The 22,276-nt window shown below is 38.0% G+C and overlaps 1 protein-coding gene across 9 annotated transcripts in view; it reads right to left on the bottom strand.

The window, feature by feature from the left end:
- The window catches only part of PLCE1 (phospholipase C epsilon 1), a 167,225-nt gene that overhangs the window by 11,275 nt on the left and 133,674 nt on the right, over positions 1-22,276 (bottom strand). For 7 of the 9 annotated variants that reach the window (XM_030029872.1, XM_030029880.1, XM_030029871.1 and 4 more), the window contains 16 exons: positions 19,791-19,913; positions 19,569-19,705; positions 18,346-18,584; positions 17,274-17,335; positions 16,990-17,155; positions 15,066-15,173; positions 14,526-14,642; positions 14,284-14,442; positions 13,141-13,264; positions 10,247-10,288; positions 9,366-9,490; positions 8,527-8,644; positions 4,154-4,285; positions 2,685-2,975; positions 1,713-1,876; positions 520-781 (listed from right to left, as the gene is read on the bottom strand). In XM_030029872.1, the coding sequence (XP_029885732.1) occupies positions 520-781; positions 1,713-1,876; positions 2,685-2,975; positions 4,154-4,285; positions 8,527-8,644; positions 9,366-9,490; positions 10,247-10,288; positions 13,141-13,264; positions 14,284-14,442; positions 14,526-14,642; positions 15,066-15,173; positions 16,990-17,155; positions 17,274-17,335; positions 18,346-18,584; positions 19,569-19,705; positions 19,791-19,913 (2,369 nt within the window). The remainder of the gene's footprint in view (positions 1-519; positions 782-1,712; positions 1,877-2,684; positions 2,976-4,153; positions 4,286-8,526; positions 8,645-9,365; positions 9,491-10,246; positions 10,289-13,140; positions 13,265-14,283; positions 14,443-14,525; positions 14,643-15,065; positions 15,174-16,989; positions 17,156-17,273; positions 17,336-18,345; positions 18,585-19,568; positions 19,706-19,790; positions 19,914-22,276) is intronic. The other 2 variants (XM_030029875.1, XM_030029878.1) reach the window with 1 other exon arrangement.

Raw genomic sequence — 22,276 nt, 5'->3', positions numbered from 1 at the left:
GGCAATCTGGAAACTCCCTCCCCCAGGTGCCACAGAATTCATGATGCTTCCTCATCTCTCTCTCACCTTTTTTCACCCTTCCTTCACCTCTCCTCCGGCTATGGCTGCAAGAAGTGCAAATCCCCTCTGCCCAGTGATCACCAGTTACAACAGTTTCTTGGGCAAAGGACAAGGCAGGCAGTGAAACCACTCCACACTTCCTAAGGGAGCAGCAAGTCTCAGGGTGAACACAACCTCACAACCACAGCTCAGGATCGGCGCAACTGCCTACAAGATGCCCCTGTCTCTGCAAGAGCACGGGGTCTGACTTTTTACAAGTCACTGGGGCAGCCCCCAGCTCCCAGGGAGTGTATTAGATCAGCATCATACTGCCAGGGCAAAGTATGTTGTCTGATACTTGCTCCCTGTCTCCTCCAGAAAAATGCAACCAGTTGATTAAAAATATCCCTCCGGCAGGACTCAGTCCAGGCGTCTGCTGCACCATTTTGGCATAGGGTGTCACTACAAACTATACTGTACCTCTTTTTAGAGCTTTTAGGGGAATGATTCTCTGAGCTGTTACAGCTGAGCTGTTATTTTCAACAACCGCAAACCGAAGAAAGACTAAATCTTCGAAGTGAACCCGGAAAAGGAACTGTTCATTCCACATGGGGTTGAGAGTGTTGCGATGAATGGGCTTTGTCCGGAAATGGCAGCCATCCAGAGGCATCCCCAGCACATCGATCTCAATGCACGGACTGCCCGTGCTATTGCTAGGGCAGACGTTCTGTCCAGACACGATCTGAAGCCGAGGAGTACACAGAGAAACCAATTAGTGGAGTAATTCTTTTACTCTCGTGATTCTGAGCTAAATATTGTTTAGCACACTGCTAAGCACAGTTTGTTAACATGCTGATTTAATTACAACGCTCCCCTACTTTGGGAATTGCCAGGGCAGTAACTTAAGAAGCAGAGCTGCTTCAACCCCCCGCCATGTCATTGCTATTGGTATCTTTCCTCTGAAAAAAATACACTATACATCATGAGTGTAACCATTCAAAGCATCTGAAAGTTAATCCAGAAAGAATGTACCAGTAACGTAGTCAAAAAGGATCAAATTTTCTTCTCCATTACTCTGGGGTGATGGCACTGACCTCTGGCTTGCTTTGGCATACACAACAGAAGAATTAGGTGTGCAATTACCGCAGCTGGGAGAATTTTGATTCTTATGAATCTCACTTTTCTGAAACATTTCCTGGAAGGGACTATAGCTTCTTAGAATACATTTTTTTTTGGCCATAAATCCATGAATTATATATCTTACTATATAACTTCTAAAAAAATATTTTTTTTTAAGATTCAGTACAGCTTTTCATAATGGCTTTTTGTGTAGCTTCTCAAGTGTTCACAAACATGTGAAACATCCAGGCGCACATATAATTTTACACAGTTGTGTAGTCACAGGGAAAATGCTTTCAGGACTGGGTTTCAACAAATATTGTGAAGGAAACAATGAAAGTAACTATGGATACAAACCAGCCAATAAAATAAAATAAAGACAATTATTTGCTCCTTCCCCCTCCAATTTCTGTTAGTTATGCTGACCTTCAAAAGTACAAGCAACAACTAAAGGTTCAATCTTTTCATACACAAGCATGACTGGTTAAACTGTAGTTAAACGTTGTCTACTTCTATCTGTTTGGCTGTATGAAATTCCCTTTTAATGTACTTACTGTTAAAGAATATATAGCTGGCTCCTTATTATCAAGATCTCTTTCTAATGGACAAAACTGCTGGTACATTGAACAATTTTTATCCCACAGAACAGGAGGTTTCAAAACATATCCACATCCACCATTAGCCTCAAACATCGCTGCATTAAGTTGCAGAGGAAGATCTGTGAAAGTAAGGCAGCGAAAACTGTCAAAGAGCAATGGTACAATGGAAAAACTGTAACAGTGAAGACAGACATGTTTTAAGTTTGGGGTTTTTGTTTTTGTTTTTTTTTTTTAGTTGTGTACTATCAATTCATTCTTGGTTTTCAGAGACAGCTGTAATTTATGTATCAAATCTATCCAATATTTATACAAAACTATAAGAACAGTTCATTCTTTTCTATCCCTTTCTGTTGTCTTTATCCAACTGTAGGGCTTACCTACACTTACTCTCTGAGAAGTTTCTAGGTATTTTCCCTGAACTGCAGAATGAAAAAGCATTAACTGTGTAGCTTTGTAGATGACTTAATGGATCCCCCATCAAAAAGGTGAAGGAACACAAGACAGGATAGAAAATGGCCCAAAAATGTTTTGATCAACATTAAACCAGCATCCAAGGTGGCACTTCTAAGTAAAAAATAGTTCAGTACCTTTTTATACTTCAAATTATCAGAAAGGGATAACAGCTTCTTGAACTGGGGAAAAAAACCCAACCTTCAGCAATAAAATAAAAATAAAAATGGAAGGTGTTGCTGTCCAGGTGCTTCCGTGCCATCAGGAGATCTGCTGTATTGGCATAATGCTCCTGAACTCTGGGATCGCTACTCTCAAGGACCAGATTGTGATGGTATGAACCTGCTTGTGGTGGGGCGCACAGACAGGTACATACCCTCGTGATAGGGGTAAAAGCAAATGTTATATACAAATTCACAGTTTAAGGTCTTATTTCACGTTTAAAATGTATCAGAATGTGTGTTCGTGTACCCATACCATCTGTTTGGTAGTTAAGAGCCACGAGTTGTATGCCATGGAGCCAGAAGATCAGCGGATGGGGATTTGAGGAGTCAATGCGCGTGGCAGCGGGGTAGGTCCTCAGGAGCTGACAGGTGGTGTGCTGGATCAGCTTCTGAGAGTACCGCCTGCACAGCCGCTTGGCAGCGTTCTCGTTCAGGGAGGAGATATGATAGCACTTGGGCGTCCTTATGATAGCACTGAGAGAAGCTGGAGAGTTGTAAGGAGAGCAAGGATCTTCCCAGGTCTGCCGCATCACATCAAAAGGACCTGGAAAATAAACAGTACCCTCAAGTTACAGCTGCAGATCCAGAGACTCCAAAACTTCAATGTTTTCTAGTGAAGTATGTGTGCATACTTTGGTTATGGTAGAAAAAGGTGATCCTGGAACATGACACTACTCAGTGTAAGTGTCACGTTCCTTCTTGTACAGTAAGAACAATCCATGAAGGGAAACATAATGTTCAGGTATTGAAATGATACCGTGATTAGATGTGTTAACAACCATTTTCATAAATAAATACTTAATTGGCATTTGCCTGAATAAAATAAAGGAAGGAAATTCTATTCTTCCCATTTATACATTTCACATGAGGAAGGCAGGCAAGATTGAAACTCATCTGGTAAGTCTCCAAACAGGCAGTCTACAGAAGCCATAGGAGTTAGGGGACAAAGCCAGCAAAATACTTATATACTTTACAATTAGGCACTAGACTTCTTCATTTGTAGGACACTGGCCTCTAGAAGGGAACTGAATCTGTCTGCTGCAGCCATGCCCTTGGGCTGAAAGAAATGCAATGTTCCTTGAGCCAGAAAATGAGTACAAGAAAGGGTACAACTCTGTAACTTTCTGTTTGCGGCAGTCACCTGAAAGGCAGGGGTCTGGGTCTCATCCCTGCTCCAGAACCTTTTCTGTACTTTCTTTGTATTTCTTTACATCTGTTCATATGCAGAAGTACAGTTTCCAAATTCACAAACTGAATCACCTGCGGAGTCTAAATACCTCCAAGGTGGAACATGGGAGTTTGCACAATTACACGTTTGGACTTGGCTGAATTTTAGGCAATTAAGTCCTACTTCAGACACTAAAAATCCTTTTCTGGATCCAGCCCAACAGTTCTGCCTTCCATTTTTACTTTGAAAATACTCATTCACACCTTTTAAAATACAAACTTTAAGATACATCACTTAAAATGTATGTTTGTTTTGAATCATTTATGAATTAGGGTCTTCATACTCCTGACCAAGTAATCCTATTTTAACATTCCACACTCAACACTTTGGTTATAATAGTGTTACTCTAATAGCTGCTGTGCTAAAGAAAAAACATTCCGAAGTTCAACATCTTACACATTGTCAAGTATTTGATCTTTAACAACTTGGTCTGGTACATGTGTTGGATTAGAGAGTCATTCCATGTGACTGGTGAAAGAAGATGCTAACTTTACCTTTTCCAGATGCTTTGGCAAGAGTAGCTGACTCCCCAGGGCTCAGCCTGCCAGGATTGTTGCCAAAAATGGACTTCCTGCTTTTTCTTTCTTTTCCTCTGCTAGAGCCAGATGGGTTTAAAGTTGACAAGCCTGTTCCCATAAATGTAAAATAAATGAGCCAAAAAACATGACCAAGAGGGCATGACATTTTCCATCATATTTTACATTATTTTTGAAGGCATGAATACTCCTGTTATGTAGTACACAGGGCAAGCAGTGTATTTTTCTCCAAAATTTAATTTTAATATCTTTACATACATACATGCCTTTATATGTGTATATATTATGTATGTTTATATAGAAAATGTATATAAAAACTTTTATGAAGCAATACAATATACAGTTATCTCTCTGAGATATAACTTTTCTCCATTTTACTTTTTGACTTGAGGAAGGTAGTGGCTCTGTCTCAAATAACCAAATGGTCCTAATTAATAGGAAAAAAATCTGCAGTAACAGTCCCTATATATTCATCCTTAGAATAATTTAAAAAAAAAAATCCATTTTACAAAAGCAATAAATCTGTACAGTAGTGAATATCATGGAATTCATCTAGGATAGGATACCTACATAATAGAATAAATGCAAGAATATGATTTAAAGATACAATGTAAAGGAACAAGCCCACATGCTGTTGGTTAAACAGTTTAAGCTCAAGATGTTTTCAGAGTTATCTTCTTCTGTTTAGAATTTGTATTTCAGTGATGGGAAATATGGTAGGTGTGCAAAATCCATTAAGCATTTAATGGCCAGTATGTACTAGAAGTGGAACTGGAAAGCTCTAGTATAGCTATTATTTAAACATATGCATTCTAGCAAAATAATCATTAAAATCATGATCTAAATCCCAGTGAAGTAAACAGACTTAATCTCCCTTAAGGTCAGTTTCTTTCTGTTGACCTGGAGAGAGCACATGGCAGACCAAAATTAATGGAAGTCAAAATGCACGATAGTTATTCTGACACCCACAGCAGTGAGGTGTGGGATGCTCCGAGAGACCCAAGATGCACTTGTGATATAAAATGTAACAAAGCAAGTACCCTGTTATTTGCCTAACTGTGACTCATAAAACCACCCTCACGAACTCACATCAATTCACACCTGCCTAAAGACAGTTCTGGATTTAATACTAATATTTCAACTACAAATGTAAATCACAAGGAGGATACATTGGACACTCTTGTACTGAAGTCTGTCCACAGCTGTAAATTTTCAGCTCTTAATCTTTACGGCATGTCTACATGTACTTAGTAAAATTATGCTCATAGTTTCAATGGAACTGCTTGGGTTAGTAAAATTCAGGATATACATAAATGTTTTCAGCATTGGAGACGTACTGTCTCTTTGGGCCAAAGCATGCAAATAAACCACAGAAGATGGTAGAAGCTGAGATAAAGGAATATGAACTGACTAGAAGAACGAGGAGTTATGCACTGTGTGCTTCCAGCACTATTTAATGCCAGTTTTCAGTGGATCAAATGGATTTGGCAAGCAAGATCCAGGTTTCAAAATCCTGTTGTGGAGACAGTCACTGAGGAAACAGAGTAACCTCATAAATCACCAGGGAGTGCAATACAGAACACCGGGGTTAACGGAGCCCAGGGTGATGGCCACAGGGTAAGTTGCAGCTGGGAGTTTTCTTTCAGTCTTTCCCATGGCCATGCTTTGCATGTGACACGCCTCCTCCCAGAGGCAAGCTCCATTTTTCACTCCAATTTAAACTTGACTCCAAGATACAGCATCACCTATTCACAGAATCATAAATTCATAAAATCATGGAGGTTGGCAAGGATCTGGAAGTCATCTGGTCCAATGCTCTGGTCAAAGCAGGACCAGCTTAGATCCTACCATACTGCACATAAATCCTATCATTCTACCATAATGACAGAATAAAGGGTTTGTATATCCCTCCAACCCCTATGGTATATCCTTCAAGTTACAGAATTTAGTGCCTGTCTCATGTTAGATATAACCACACTGCTTTACTGCTTTTAGATTTTTAATCCAGAGGATGGCAAACTTCTCTGCCCTTCTTATACTAACCATGCTAAAGTAACAGGTTAAACTGTAATTGTCACCTTCTCACCACGTGTTCCAGACCAACAGCCAGTTAGTCTGTGGGTTTGCAGACCTTGAAAAAGAATTTACGGTACTTTTGTATGTAGGGTGCCCTTTTTTATGTTCACTTTAATTTCTTAAGAAGTGATACCACAGGGGCAGATAGTCTGATACAATGGAGATGGTGACTGAATTTCATGCTGGTTAGCTCAGGTGACTCCCTGCTCTCTGCGCTTGATTGTGCAGATCCTCTTTTTATCTACTCAACTTTCTCTGCTTATTGTGTAAGGATCCTCAGCACCAAGGCAACGAGCCATGCGCCAGTGGGTTATAGCAGTACTGTGCTCAAGTATGCTTCACTGCCCTCATCTCGGGTGACCCAAAAGAACAGAACTTCACCCTCTTACAATGGTATGATGGTATCCAACAGACTGAAACTGAAGTTAAGCAAGAACTGTAAGGGTCACAAACCACTGAAACAACAAGAGCTGTGGTGGGTTCCTTGTTACCAGAGATTTTATAAACTAGAAATGTTATTTTCTTGACATGATAAATTCTGTTTTGACCAGGAAGCACTTAGGGAAGTCCGTGTTACTCAGTACAAGTAATGGTCCTTGTCCTTTTTTATAGTCACAAATCACTGATTAACATTCAGGGACATAGGCAACTGTAAACACAGAATAGAAATATATAAAGACAGGAGAAATAAAATATTTACACCACTGATCAGCCACTGACATGAATTCTGCCCTCCCTATTTCCCAAACCCTTGCATTTTCTGAGTTGGTTAGGAACCCAGTCAATAGAGCTACATAGTCATGGATCTACCAGCCTTGTTCTCATTATTAATGGACAATATTGGGGTATGGCAGTGCACCATGTCTGTGCCCTCCAGCTGAGTAGAGGAATCAAATCAGTAGCATGGTGGCCAGGGAAGTCTACATATCTTGCAGAGAAGGCAGTGTTTGTCTCTAAGGAGACAAAGTCTGTTGGAAAACTAATTTTACAGCTTCATGTGTTCACCTGTGAAAGGAACTATTTTTCCTAATTGTTCTATTCATGTCCCCTTTAAATCAAGAGGAAGAAATCCAACAAGGAAAGCAGGTATTTCTTTTCTAACTGAAATTACATTTAAAAACTGAAATATTTTAAAGTTTCCTTAGAACATCAGAACTTTTTTGTGTGTCAAAATGCTTGGAACAACTTAAACTATCTCTGTTTAATCTTGGATATCATTCTTTAAAAGAAAATATTTTATCTGAAAGATATCTCATTGCAGATTTCATTAAAAGGAGTATCAGATTTGAATTTTTAGAAGTTATTATTTTTACAACTGACACCTACAATTCTTAAAGTTACAGAAGATTATAAAAGAATGTCTCTCCATTTTTCAGCATGTTTATCTTGCCTATTTGACACTATTTTATGTTTGGATAGCTTCTCTAATCTGATTATAGTTCTATTTGTATAAGATCATGATTTGGCACAATTGTTCACTTTTCCACAGAGAACCATTCCATTAAAAAGCAGATTTTTTCATTCAAAACATTAAACACATCAATAAACAATAAATTCTCAATTTAAAAGTATTTATGTACACGGTATGAGCCAAAACATACTCAACCTTGTGTTTCAGTACTGAACGAGTAACTATCAGTGCCTTCCTCTTCAGTTACTCCCTCTCCTTTTCCTCTGCAAACATTATTCTTCCTACTGTACAAAAGACCCTCCTATTTCCTTAACCCCTTCCATAAAGAGTGTGTGTGAGCATGCCATCAGCTGTCCTCACCCACCCCATGAAAAGGCTGCTTTACTCCCCCAAATGGCTCCCCTCCTATCGACTTAGGAAAGAACAGAAGATGCAGCTGTAGGCAAAGGAGAAACACACTAAAGTGAGGTCACTTAAAGAAATGTGACAAGCTCTTCCTGTAAGGTTTTAAGAATATTTTCCTTCCTAATTCAGTAGGTCCTTACATGGAATCTTGGAACTCTTAAGATAAAGCTTTCTGTTGTCTGTAATTTGGCAATGAAGCAGTTGTCTAAGTTGTGAAGACTGGCAAATTTCACTTTTGTAAACATTTTAATATGACAAACAATATGTCTTCACATAATTTATGAATACTAGTTCTCAGCCAGGAGCTATTATTATGTAGACTACCAAATCAAGAAAAAAGCTACTTCAGTTTGAAAATGCTCATACTAATTCAAAACATAAGCATAATATCTCCAAGAATTAGAAAGCTTAAAGCAGTAAAACAGGACAGTGTACTTACCAGGGAACTTTACAGCTTGACAGTAAATTACAAGATCAGATAGCTCTGGGGCTATCTGTCTGCTTTCCTTCTTATTTTGCGGAAGATAGAATTCTTCACCCAGCTCCATGTCGTAAACCTAAGTGACAATTCCAAGAACATGTAATAATAAAATCACTGAATGTGAAAGTACTCTTGCATATCTTACTTATGTCCTTAAAATACTTTATCTCATTCTTCCTATGTGGTTTGCTGTCTTCACCTAACACATCTCCATGTGCAGGTTTATGCATCAATACCTGTTACTGATGCTGCGGTAGTGCACAAAGGCCTCAATCAGAGTCAGTTCTACAAACATTTAGACAAAAACCATCCGTGTTCAGGAGAAACTACAATTTGCTAAACAGCAACGCACTGGCTCAGTTGTCAGATGATTTAATAAAAGGTAATGTGGCTATCTGCTATCATAGTGCAGTATTTTAAAGTTATTTAGATACACAAAGATGCTGAAGATTCAGGTGAAATCTTCAGTTCCATTGATTTTAATGGAAAACAGTTATCTAAATAAACTTCGGGATCTAGCCTCAATGAAGCCTTTTACTGAGAGCAACAACAGTTAAAATTTTCAGCCAAACAGCCTGTATATAGAATAGCCTCTGAGGACTTTTCTTGAACAGTATGTTGCGCATTTGTTCTATTTAATCTATTTTCTCTGGTGTGTTTCCATGCTTTCTACTATTTGTCTTCATTAAAGCACATTTGCCATCTGATGTCTCAGTTACCTAAACTGCTCAAATTCTTTTGAAGCTAGTTATATATCAAAGTGTGGCTGAGAAGAAAGGGGGAAAAAGCAGAACTACCTTTCCTTTATTATTGTAAGTAGCACAATCAGCCTTCTTTATTCGTTTGGCAGTCTCTTCATTATATTCAAACTGCAGTTTATCACTTGATAATTTATTCTCAGGTCGGTCTTCAAGAATGTTATCTAAAAATTAATGGGATTTTAATAAACATAAAGCCAAACAATTTCAACTGGAAAATTAATTTGAATTAACAATATTTGTGGACAATGCTGTGAATCTGAATAACCAGATGCCAAAATAATGCATTTACTGGTCAAAGCATTCTTTTTTAGTAGTAACTTTCTACTTCAAAAATTTAATGCTCAGCTTTGGTTAATATGTTGCACTTCTTTTAAAGCCCATCCTTTTGTGCTCAGAAGATGCTTAAAACAAAATCAGCTAATGAATTAAGCTTGCCATCTGAAAACAAGTGATATTCCTGAAACAACAAAGAATTGCTCAAGTCCAAACACAATTAACCACACCAAACATGTACACATCTTTGTACAGCGAGTTTTGGCTTTCCTCTCCTTACATTCACCATGAACAAATATTTTTTACATCTACAGAAATTCCTCTTCAGAGCTACATATTTATCAGAGAATAATACACCTACTAATTTGGTCTTTCTGGACCAAAATACTGTAGCTGTCACAAAAGGAATGGTTTTGTTTCATTCCTGATATTCCTGATGCTTTGACCATATTCTTTTTATGCATGACCAGTGCCACACATGCAGCCTTCTAACAGTTCCTGACCAGTTAACAATGCCATATAAAAATATCTGATTGCATTTTTAATATGAAATAGAAACCATATATTCACACTGTCACATTTAACAGGCTGGAGATGCAGTGCTGATTTCATGCAGTTAAAATGCTCAACCAAATGGCCTTTACCTTCCTGGCTGTTAGGAGCAGGAGAAGCATTAAGGACATCAGCTACAGGGAAACGGAGTCAGAGAGGGAATAAGAGTAAAGGAAATTAAGATTTACAGCCAGAGAAATGAAAATTAAGTGTCAGTTGTAAAACTATTAGCCTTACGCAAACCTAATGTATCAGTAAGGAAAATAAAACTGAAAATCTTTTAGAAAGTTTCCAGACCATTATTTAGATTAGTTTTGCCAAAATATTAATGTAATTAAAGATCCCAAAGAATAATAATTGTAATAAAGCAGTAAACCATGCTGCAGATTCCTTCATATATTGGAAGTCATGAATGTTTCTTGCTAGCTTCAGATTTCTCAAACCTTCTCTTAACTAGAACATTGTTCAAACATCACTTACTGCAGTTAGCTTGCAATATTTTCCTGGCAAATCTGTTAACAAAGATCTAAGTTTTTCACAGCAGTTTACATCTACGCTATCTCCACCCTGTCGCACACAAGGAGTATTCCCAAGTAGCCAGTTAGGCCAACTTTCTAGCAAAACGCAACTGAAGGCAACACTGGCACCAAACTCATAAATTTTCATATTAGCATAAATAATACGGCTATCCCACAGGCAGTGTCAGGTCCTGAACTGCATTCATTAATTTTGTGACTATTTTTTAAGTCATTAAACACAAAAGCAAGTAACTTAAATGAGAGACCAACTGGAAAGAAATCCTGTGCTGCAGGGCATGCTCAAGCCTTACATCTTCTCTGAACATGGTACCTAGAACTTAAACAGGTACCCATTAGACTTGAAGGTTCAATGAGTGACGTACTTTACTGTTTACCTGGGAGAACATGCCCAACTGTGTCAGACCAATGGTCCATCTAGCTCAGCATTCTCTTTCTGACAGTGGCAACAGCAGATGCTGTTTAAAGAGAGCATCCAGCCACTAGTCATGGTCCGCTTCCCTAGTACCACCCTAACATCCACAATTGCTGAATATTAGGGACGTTGGACCATACATTTCTACCTATAACATTTGCTTATAAACCTGTCCATGAATTTATCCAACCCTTTTTTCAATCTGCCGATACAGTGCCTCTGCAATTTCCCATGGCAGTGAATTGCAGATGTTTACTACCAGCTGCACAAAGAAATACTTTATTTTACCTGTTTTAGACTGATCTTCCACTTGTTTTACTAAGCACCTCCTAGATCTAATGAGTAACAGTTCTGTACTCCCCTTATCCACCACTTCATGATTTAGTAAACATGCTTCAAATTCACCCCTCTGTTGTCTTTGCTCCCAGCTGGAGAATTCCAGCTTTTTCAGACTCGTGCAAGGCCACCACCACGCTCCCTTTACTTTTTTGGTTGCCCTTCTAACTTCCTTAACTCAACCATATCCTTCTTGAGATCTGGAGGCAAGAACCGGACACAGAACTCAAGTTGTGGCACATCAAGGTTTTATACAGAAGCAAAAAGATGTTTTGTTTTCAGTACTGTTCCTGATGATCCCCATCTTTTGGCTGTCACTGCACACAAAGCTGAGGATTTCAGAGAAATTTCAATAGTTCCATGATCTCCCAAATTGATACTGTCATTGTTGAGCTTAGAATCATACAAGCAAGGTTTAAGTTTTTTTCCCCAAATGTATTACCTTATGTTTATCTACACTGAAGCAAATCCGTAACTTTTTTGTCCCCTTGGTCAGTTTTGTGACCTATTTATGGAGTTTAACAATGGTGCAGCATTTAACTACCCAAAGAGCTTGGTATCACTTGTACCATCACTGCTGTCTCCTTGGGTAAATGCACTGTGATCTACTTTCATATATTCTCTGAAAATTACCGACTAAAAATAACAAGTAACCCATGTAGATGCATCCAGCTTGTTCAATCCGTGCATGGGAGTTTTGACAAATGTCCTTTCACAAAACTTTAGAGGATTAAATGTTTCTGACTCCAGCTGTTTAGTCTACCAGAATCTGCCAGCCCCGCAGCAAGAGAAGCAAAAAAAAGATGCATGACTTCAGCTCAGCTGCCTCAGTGTGGCACATTCTGTCCTTCATCTATAGTTGAATCAGACGTGTCTGACTGAACCGGAGAGCTAAGGAAGTAGTGGAAGTTACTAACTGCAGTATTTTTTATCACCTCTGGCATGCCAATCATTATATCCAATCTATAAACTGCTCCTAAAGGTGGATTTATGCTAACCTGCCAGTTCCTGAAGGCTAGGACAGCTGAAGCGTAGACAGCACATGAACTCAGAAGGCAAGTCAGTAAGGCAGGCCTTGCCATTTTTTCACTGATCAGCTGAAGCTTTAATAAAGCCATCTTTATTGAACAAGCCAAGGACTCAGGGGATTCTCTACCTTTACGCATAAAGTGAACAGTTGATGCTGACAGTGTAACTAAAACAACTACTTCAGGGTTCTCTGGGATTAGACAGTAACCACGGAGGACTTTGGAGAATCTGCATCTTAGGTCAATTTAATGGCAGTCATACAGATGCAAGGGCTAAGCCTGTTGTGAACCTTGAGCTTTCAGGTGTTTAAACTCCTTATGAAAGACAATACAGGTGAATGTAGACAGAGTACACTATGAACACAATCATTTTTGCATAATATAACTAATATAAAACACAATTTATAAAGACTACAATTTAGCATACGCTGCACAGTTAAAACATCTAATGGTTGGAGTTAAAGTCACACTCAAGTACTCTACACAGTCAAATTATTTTCACAGCATTATAGACTACTGCACCAAAGGGCCACCAAGGACATTTAGTACATCTTCGTCTCACAAGGTAAGATCAACTTACCTACATCATTCCTGAACTAGAATATTTACATGCCGTATTGCTACAGTTTTAACAACAGCACTGTAATAAATAAATAAACATATATTGTTACCATCAGAGAGAGATTCATAGTCATAGTCATATTCATCCTCTTCATCATCTTCCTCTTCATTGGTAGGTGTGGGGTTGCTAGCACCGTTGCTAGCCTGTGCTTGCATATGTGCCAGCTGGTGAGCCTACAGCAACAGAACCACTTATTACATTATTGGTAAGTACTTTTAAAAAGCAAAAGAGTTTTCATGACTGTTTGCATCTTATTTTTATTTATATGAAAGCACTGAATATATATAATGAGAAATAAGTGAGATTGTTAAGATCAAACTAAAATACCATTTTAAGGGTTTGAATATAAAGAAAACATGTATTGATAGAAAAACACCCAATAAGATATGAAACCTAATTGATTATGGAAAACTGTCCACTTTGCACATTATTCAGAGCAAGACTGCCTTTTTCCAGTCTGAGGTATGCTGTTTTGGAAGCAGTTCAAAACTTTTTTTAAAGACAGAGAATGTCCATATAGTGGTACAATTAGTGTGATTTACTTACTCTGATACAAGAATTCAATTCTAATTCAATTGTGTTTACATTTTGGGTAAAAGCAATTAGTTTTCAAGGATTCAATCTAATTGCTGACTAACGACAGACGTTGTTAAATTGAGGCTACCAGAGATGCAGCCCTAATTTTTAGAAACCAAAAAAATCCTCATATAGGTATAAGCACTACTTGAACAGCACAGTCCCCCCAAAAAGGGAGTAGGAAAGAGAGTATTTGCCTGGCTTGAATATGAAAAAAGAAACAAAGCAGAACTCTGCTAGAAATTACTACATACTGTATATATACACACATACTCAATGCATATCACTGTTTCTCAACAAACATGAATAGCAAATGTCATAGCCTCTGAGTGTAACTTCATTTATGTTTATCACATAGGGCATGTGGTGCTAATCATAATATTATAAAGTATTATAAAACTAAAATACACTAAAATTTTGTTATGCTGTACCTATACTTTACTATATGTCTTGTCTACTTATTTGAAAGTGTTGCAATCCACTGTGAGTCTTCCAAGCATGAATATGCATTAGATTATTCTGCTGTACATATTGGAATGGCAAAAACTTCAAACGTAAATGAATTATTTCTAACAAAAGTTAGGTCTCACTGCTTGCTATTAAGGAAGGACTTTACCTTTTGTTTCAATATATCCACTGGTGTTTGATGGGCTTTAAGCTTCTTGTTTTTAAGCAGGATTTTTCTTTTCAGTTGGCCAGGTGAAGGAAGCATGGGATCATCAGAAAAGTCACTCTCAAATAAAAACTTTGTTACCAGCTTATCTCCAAATACATTCTGCAATATCAAGAACAAGTGATACAATATGGAAAAATCCCAAGGCATGTGCTTAGAATAATTTACCACAATTTATGGCCTACCTTGAAAATTTCAGCCATCTTGCGTTGCTGAGGCAATGAACAGTGGTTTTCTATTGATATGATAATTGGCATGTCAGAGGTGATAAATGCATTGCGATCAATAGCTTCAACTACCTCCTGTGAGAAAGAAAAGTCATTGAAAGAACATGTGATTATTTTGCAGCATTCAGTTAACTTACTGTTAGTTGGAAGGGGAGAAAGGAAGGCATCTGTTTTCCCCTTAAGAAGAAAGAATCCACAATTTGCTTTCAAAACAAGCTCCTACAGATCAACCTAGCATCTTGTTACAACAGAACCGGTAACAGCTACTTATGTTAGTTATGTTGACAATAAAAAGACAGAAAATTACAGTACATATGCTACAAAAACTAATTTGAAAAGCATAATGTTTACAATTGAGTTCATGTCTGACGTACTCCATATTCTATTAGGATTTAGCCCATTAGGATTTGTACTTTTCTAGTAGGCAAATTTTTTCCTTCATTAAAAGTTACTGGTTTTCTTCTCATTTTTTGTTTCTATGTGCAATTAGCAGCATACCTTAAAAGAGATCTTAGTAGTAAGAGTGTGCCCATGATAAATGATAGGCATCCCATCATCGCCATCCCAGCAGTCTAATTCTACACTTCTGCAGCCTTGTAAAAGAACCTACAATGCAATTGAACAGTATAAGCACGTATAAGCCATAGTCTCATGCCATCAAAGCAGAAGACAGACGTTGCAGAGCTAAATGAAAGCCCAGTGATTCAGCAACAGTGCTGGAAAGAGCAATCTCTGTGGAGTAAACGTAGCCCTCAGAAGCTACAGTCCCCAGCTAACTGCATTCCCTAAGTTGAGAAAGAGTGGGAAAATTAAGAAAGCATTTATGTTCTTAGGAGAAGTACCATAAAGCTTTGAAATTCATGGTATCTTACAGGACACACAGAATCTGTTTGCAGAAAGTGGTTCTTGATGTATAGCTTAATGTTCTGAGGGAGAGAAACATTTCCATATATCTATCTGCAAAAGCAGTTATAAAGCAACTTAGCCATTTATTCCAGGTTGCTACCATGACAGCTTATGGGCACGGCATCTGCAGTTTGTTTGCTGGTTCTTTTTGGTTTTGTTCTTAGTTTTTTAAATAGAAGGTGGTCTGAAGATAATGTCTTATAAACAACTTCCATGAGGATAGTTAGAATGGAAATGTGCCAGGCCATCTTATTTAATGATATTAAGCTAATTTACAGCCATCCATCCATCCACTTTTTATTTATTCATTTGTTTATTTCAGAAAGTCCTGCTTGCTAGAAAACTACTGAAGAAAGCAAAGAGGAAGGATGGAGGGAAAGATAAGCTAACTCATCTGTTGGCAGACCAGCTTATTATTGCTATCAATATTTAGCATGCCTATCACTGAAAGAGTTATCTGTATTACAATTTAGTATTTTACTGAAAACAAAGATCTTGACAATCAAAACCATTTCCAGCAAAAACATTCATGAACAAACTAAAAATTACCTCTTCTATTTGAAACCTGAATAATTAGATTTCAGGCAGTTGTGTCCATAGCTGGCACACCACCACATCTGCGAGAGGCAGACACACTGAGCCAGAACAAAGTGCCCCGTCTCTTTGGCAACAACTACTTGAGGGACAGGAAGAAACTCTTCTGCATCCTGCAAAATTTGGAGCCAGCTGAGCTCTCTCTCACTTCCCATCTATTACCAACACAATACTCGCATACCTCTGCAGTGCTACCACAGGAACCTCCTTTGCAATTGCATTCTTCAATGCAATCTTGTTATTTGGGCTTTCCTAAGACAGCCTCACCCTCTGTCTTATAACTCCAAGCAAAGCAGCACATGGGATGCCAGATGAGCTGTTCTCAATGGTGAGTCATTAACATTTAGAGTAACGAAAACACTACTCACAGGAAGTTTGCTGCTTTCTCTAGCATTTGGTAAATACACAGACACACAAATATATATATACACACAAACACACACAGAACCAAAAGCCCTAGGGAGAAATCGTTCTTTTCCTGTCCACCACCAATCAGGCATAAAATCTAAAAAAACTGTAGAATCTTCCTAGAAGTAATGTTTTTAGAAGTTATAGTTCCATTTGAAATTTGTCCTTGCAATGCAACGTACAGTATTTGAGTAGTGTTTTTGACATCTGAATGAACTAAAATATTAGATCAGTCTTTCCTGTGGGAAAGTCTAATTTTAGTAGGTTGGGTCAGACCGACTGATGTCTAAATGCTATGAATCTCAAACTAAACCCATTTTTTTGCCTTAGAAAAGGCATCTTGAGCACAACTGTGCTTACAGGCAGCTTTCCCACACATCATGTTTTCCAACGTTTTGCAAGCAGAGGTTTAGGACATTTAGATTTTTCAAAGCAAAAAGGTCACGTTTCTGAGACTTGCCAGTTAAACAAAGAAGTTCATGCTGAAAACTAACAACGGTCCAATCCTGCATACCTGGCTGTAGAGCTCTACCGACGACTCCCCTTTAAGCTGATGGCCAGTAAGGTAAGTATTGTGTGAAGATTCTATGTAGTAATATGACAGTGGAAAGTGCAAGTCCTCAGCATTCTCTTGTGACTCATCATTTTTGGAGGCAAAGTTGTCTTTATCCATCAAAAATCTAAAGGTGAGAAGATGTGAGGAAATTTTATGCTGTGCTGAGGATTTTGTGACTGTCATACAAACATCAATACACTATATATATATATAAAAATAAAAATTAACACATAAATAATTACCTTGCAAATCCTTCAAAAGATAGCAGCCCCTGCTGGCACATGTTCACACTGGGCTCAAATTTCTATAAAGACGGAGAAATTTAAGAGATATGTAATAATAATTCTTAGAATTACAGCTTTTTCATACTTTCATAGTGTAGCCTGCTCATTGAACTAACCAGTTAGTATGTAAAACCAGTCTGTCTGTGGATTAAATAATTAGGTGCCCGCAGTATGCTCATGCTTGTTTTACAAATCACTAAACAAGCATACTAAATTCATAATTGTAAATCATAGAATCATTCAGGTCGGAAAGGATGTTGGGAGGTCATCTAATCCAACCTCCTGCTCAAAGCAGAGTCAGCACTTAAGATGAAATTAAAAAGGATCTGTAATAAGGCATCCTCCTATCTATTGTGCTTAAACACAACACACCACCATTTCGAATTAAAGAGACTTGTGGTATGCTAACTTGATGTTTCTTTAGAATTTCTGTCTTTTAAACTTTGCAATTTTATATTACATGTTGATAGTTGAAATATACAGTTTTTAGCCTTTGTTAACTGCCAAGTGGGGGCTTAGTTTTGGAGTATATTATGCATGTTTGGAAGAATTCAAAATTTTCTATATACATTCTAATCACTTCAGTCGTTGTACATAAGGAATAAAATGTCCATGTTTGCATAATATTTTTGGGTAATAAAATAAAAATATGTAGAAATGGTGGTTTTTATGTCCCAAATTAGGGTTAAGCTCTATCAAAGGTGGTCACAGACAAGGAGAAAACAATGCACTGTCATGAGTACTTTCCCAAGTGGTGACATCCCTGTCTGGATAAAGCACACGTAGCCAATAAAACTGTTTATTTGCATGATTTTTTTTTTTTTTTAATGGACATCTCCACAATTTTATAGCCCAGAATAAAGATAGTATTACATTTTAAATTCAAGTATACTGTAGTGATAACATCAGTGTGAAAGCAGATATCCACACAGATATGCTATTCTGACTACAAGGCAGACAATGCTAGTGAGGAAAACAGAAGTAACAAGAGCTCAAGTAAAAGGAATTGCAAGATGTTTGTATCACAGACCTGGATAATACTGAGGATTTCATCATAGGTGCAGTGTTCTCCTTGGCAATTCACTAGGAAGTCGTTTAGCTGCTGGATTCCCACTCCAAATATTCCCAGTGATGTGCTTTCAACTCCAGTACCATTGGTTACAATACTGGCAGCAGCAATAGCATCAGATATTTGCCTCTGGTTGTCTGATAGTTGCTGCCTGCTCTTGATGAACAAACCAAGGTCTGAAACATTCCTAGTCAACAAATCTTAAAAGAAAAAATAAGGAAATATAAGCTATATAATTATGTGTATTACATATACTGTATATAATATAATGTAATATATAATACACATGAATATCTGACTGAATATTTTAGCACTGACATAGTAAATTAGAACAAAACCATCTTGTTTATATTCACTAATAGAAGAAAGAGTATTAAGCGTGAAGTATGAAAGTATGTATATATTAAGTATGAAAACAGTGGGAGTAGACTGTAAGTGTTCAATTACTATAAACAAAATCCTGGAACCTTTAACATGGATTCACACCCTCCAACACACTGTCACCCAGAACCCTCCTGCTTCCTCTCACCACCATGTACAGCCTCAAAGCCCTTCCTTCGCTGTGTACAACCCCATACCCTTCCTGTGTGATCACCATTTATCTTCTCCCAGTCCCATATGCCAATTGTACTGTACCCTCCCCACAGGCTGCTTGGCAGAAAGACTGTTTTCTTTAAATGTGGACAAAGCTCCAGACTTAGATTATGGTAACTGGGGAATGTAAAGGGGGACAGAGGTTTCCTTCCCCCTTGTCCCACACAAAGCAGATCTACTAGGAAACCAGATAGGAAAAACCCAACCAAATGAGACACAAGGCACAGCCTCCTCATTTCTCCTTCCTACATTTCTTTGCTCAGTGTTTTAGCCCTTCCAGAGCTCCTGCAACCAGATACAGATCCCTATGTTGGGTCCAGCCATTCAGCAACAAGTTTTATGCCTCCGCTATATCGGTTACAAATATATCGGGCTAATGTAAAGCAGCAATACTTTTCCTCCCCATCATTTCCGAGCAAAGAACCTGTCTTACATCCTGCTAACTAGGTATTAGTGGAGTTACAGCAGCAATCCTTTACTTAAATTTATAATTGATAGCTCTTTACGAGACTGTCTGAGACACTTTTTCTTAAGGCCAATAACTGAAGCTGTTCAGCAGGCTAACAGCTGTATTTTCCTCTTTAACAAACCTAAATCAGGCTGGAATCCACTGCTATTTTCATCAATCTTCAAATTAGTGTAAAGTGGAGCAGGCTCTAAGCCAGATCGATTGCAAGGCACAGCATAGACATCGAAAAGGTCTTTCAGATCCTTGCGGCTACGGACACTGCGAAAAGAGTTTAGAAGTTCAATTTTTGCTCTTTTATAAACTTGGATGAATGAGATCAGTACAGAATAAAAATATATTTTACCTGAAAGATTTGAAGAGCTCTACAAATTCCACAAAAGTCATGTTACTATCAGACACCATGAAGTTCTGAAACCCCTTCATTCCTCCTTTAACACGGCCATGCCAGCTACTGCTGCTCCATGTGCTAAATCAGAAAGAGACTGCTTAGTTTGGTTACGTTAAATTTCTACTTAGTGAAATATTACGCATTACTGCATTAACACTTTATTTGTGCTCTCCTTAATGCATTTATTAACAATATCTGGAAGAAGCAAATAAAGCAGTATCTTATAAGATGCATAACAACAGTTTGTAACTTCTTGTTTTATAGCAGCTATTCTTTTCCCTCAAGACAACTGCAGACTTTGCCAGAATTAATAATGTATATGCATGCTATTTAAAACTCTTCCATGTGCAAAAGGGCCTGACGCAAGTGGCACAAATGAAAGCATATGCATTTTCCCTTTAAAGAAAACAATGCTAGCATTCTTGTAGCACAGGTTGTTTATGAGGTTTGTTGAAGATTTGCTAAGGGAAATGGATGTAGAATTCCTTAAAGCTCTGCACTGTCAAAATAAAATAGTAATACTGTGACTGGATATGCAAGAAAAACAAATATTTTCCTTATGAACCTGGGGTTTCTTATATCTGGGAGCATTAAAGGTGCAGATTTTAAGAAGTATAACCCTTCTGCTTTCCTGGCACTCAACCCTCATTGTTTCCCAGCCTATGGGTTTCCCAGATACTTCCCAAGAACAGTTGGGATTATCATCAGATACCTCAAAGACAGGTCAAGCTACAGTCCTCTTCTTTTAGGCTTGGACAGTAGTCTCTGGAGGCCATTTCCTTCTAGAAACGAGGTTCTAATTATTTCCTTCTTTCAGCATTGTGGGCTGAAGGAAGTAAAGTAGACTGGAATTTCTTGAGAGCAAAGGCAGAAAATGATCACTGAAACAACTAGCTGTTTGGTGCTAATTATTTTAGTTGACTTGAGTAATACCAAGCCCAGCCAATTTCATTATAACTGCAATTGTTAACCTACGTTGTGCAGCTGAACAAAGTTTTTGAAGCAGAACCAGTACATTTCCAAAAGCCACATCCCAAAATCTTTAGGCTACTACAGGATTTACACTAGTAAGTGTAGTTAGGCACCTACTTGAACTACCCCTTGAGCACTACGAACAAGTCCTTCGTGAATTTTATGTACTAATTTGCAATGATGGGCTGAGCTCTTGAGCCCCTTCCTGGGCCTAAACACCAATGAACACACACTGCAGGAATGGGATCCACCAGCACCAGCATCCCAAAACCAGAGGGATCTAAGCAGCCAGCACAAATACCAAGAACTGTCTAGTTTAAACCATAACTAACTCCAGAAGTTACAATATTTGTTTCAAAATATCAGACTAGGTGACTGTGTGTCAGACTTCATTGCTCTGTAACGTTCAAATCTACAAATCCATTAATCTATGAATTCTGCCATCAGGTTCAGTACAAGTAGTTCCAACAGCTGTGATGGAAAAACAGGACCAGCTTGTTGTCTACTGTTCCTAAAGACATTTCCAGTCACCTGCTGCAAGCAGGCGACTTTTTACATAAATATGCTAGATCAGATTCCTCAAATCTCTCCTGGCCTGGGATGGATGCATGCAATTGAAAACAGAATGTGATTTAAAAGTATTAAAAAATACCATCTACTTCAGTTGATAATGTTCAACTTGTTTGACATCACTATGGCAAGTACTGACATACTGCATATCACTTTTTGGCTAAAATCATTCTTCACATTTTTATCAGACAAGAAAAATAAACCATAATGAGGAAAGTCTCTTGACTCCAGAAAACAGACTGAACTGTAGAGCACCAAAGGGAAGACCAACAGCAGATGATAATGCTCAGCATTTCACTAGATCTGATCACTAAAGAGTATCATCCACAATCATTCCACAGGTAATAAATAGAGGTTGTTAAAAAAAAAAAAAGCTAAAAACCCCAAGAAACACCCCCGACCACCAACAACCAAAACTGTAATTAGTAGCAGTCTGGATTATACCTGTATACAGCTACTTTTACTCTCTCTCTGCAAAAAAGCCCCCATCTCTAATTTTCCATATCCTGTTATCTGTTTCCCAGCGGCGTTACCACCCATTCCCCTGCTTCCTCCACCTTACAGGCAGCACTAGATTTCCAAAGAACTTGGGAATTTGCTGGATGCACATCTGCTTTGAAAGAAGGACAGAAGACACCTGCAGGCTACCTGTGTTTGGAAATCATCTGGACATCTGGATTGTATAAGGATTTATTCTCAACGTAAATTATTTATAAGGAGGTCAGGAATATCAAGGTTGTGAGTTATATATGTAAAAATACCGATTTTCATTCTCTACCTATAAGAATTACTATTATTTAAAATGTACAACAAAGATAGCCAGGTCCTCCTCTTTTAAAATTGCTATCGTTATATTTAGATTTTTTTTTTCACTTTAAGAAATTTTATTTCATTCAGCG

The sequence above is a fragment of the Aquila chrysaetos genome, chromosome 11 (assembly GCF_900496995.4).
Source record: "Aquila chrysaetos chrysaetos chromosome 11, bAquChr1.4, whole genome shotgun sequence".
Taxonomy (NCBI): Eukaryota; Metazoa; Chordata; class Aves; order Accipitriformes; family Accipitridae; genus Aquila; species Aquila chrysaetos.
Note: the sequence above shows the minus strand (reverse complement) of the source record. Positions and strands in the feature narration are given on the sequence as shown.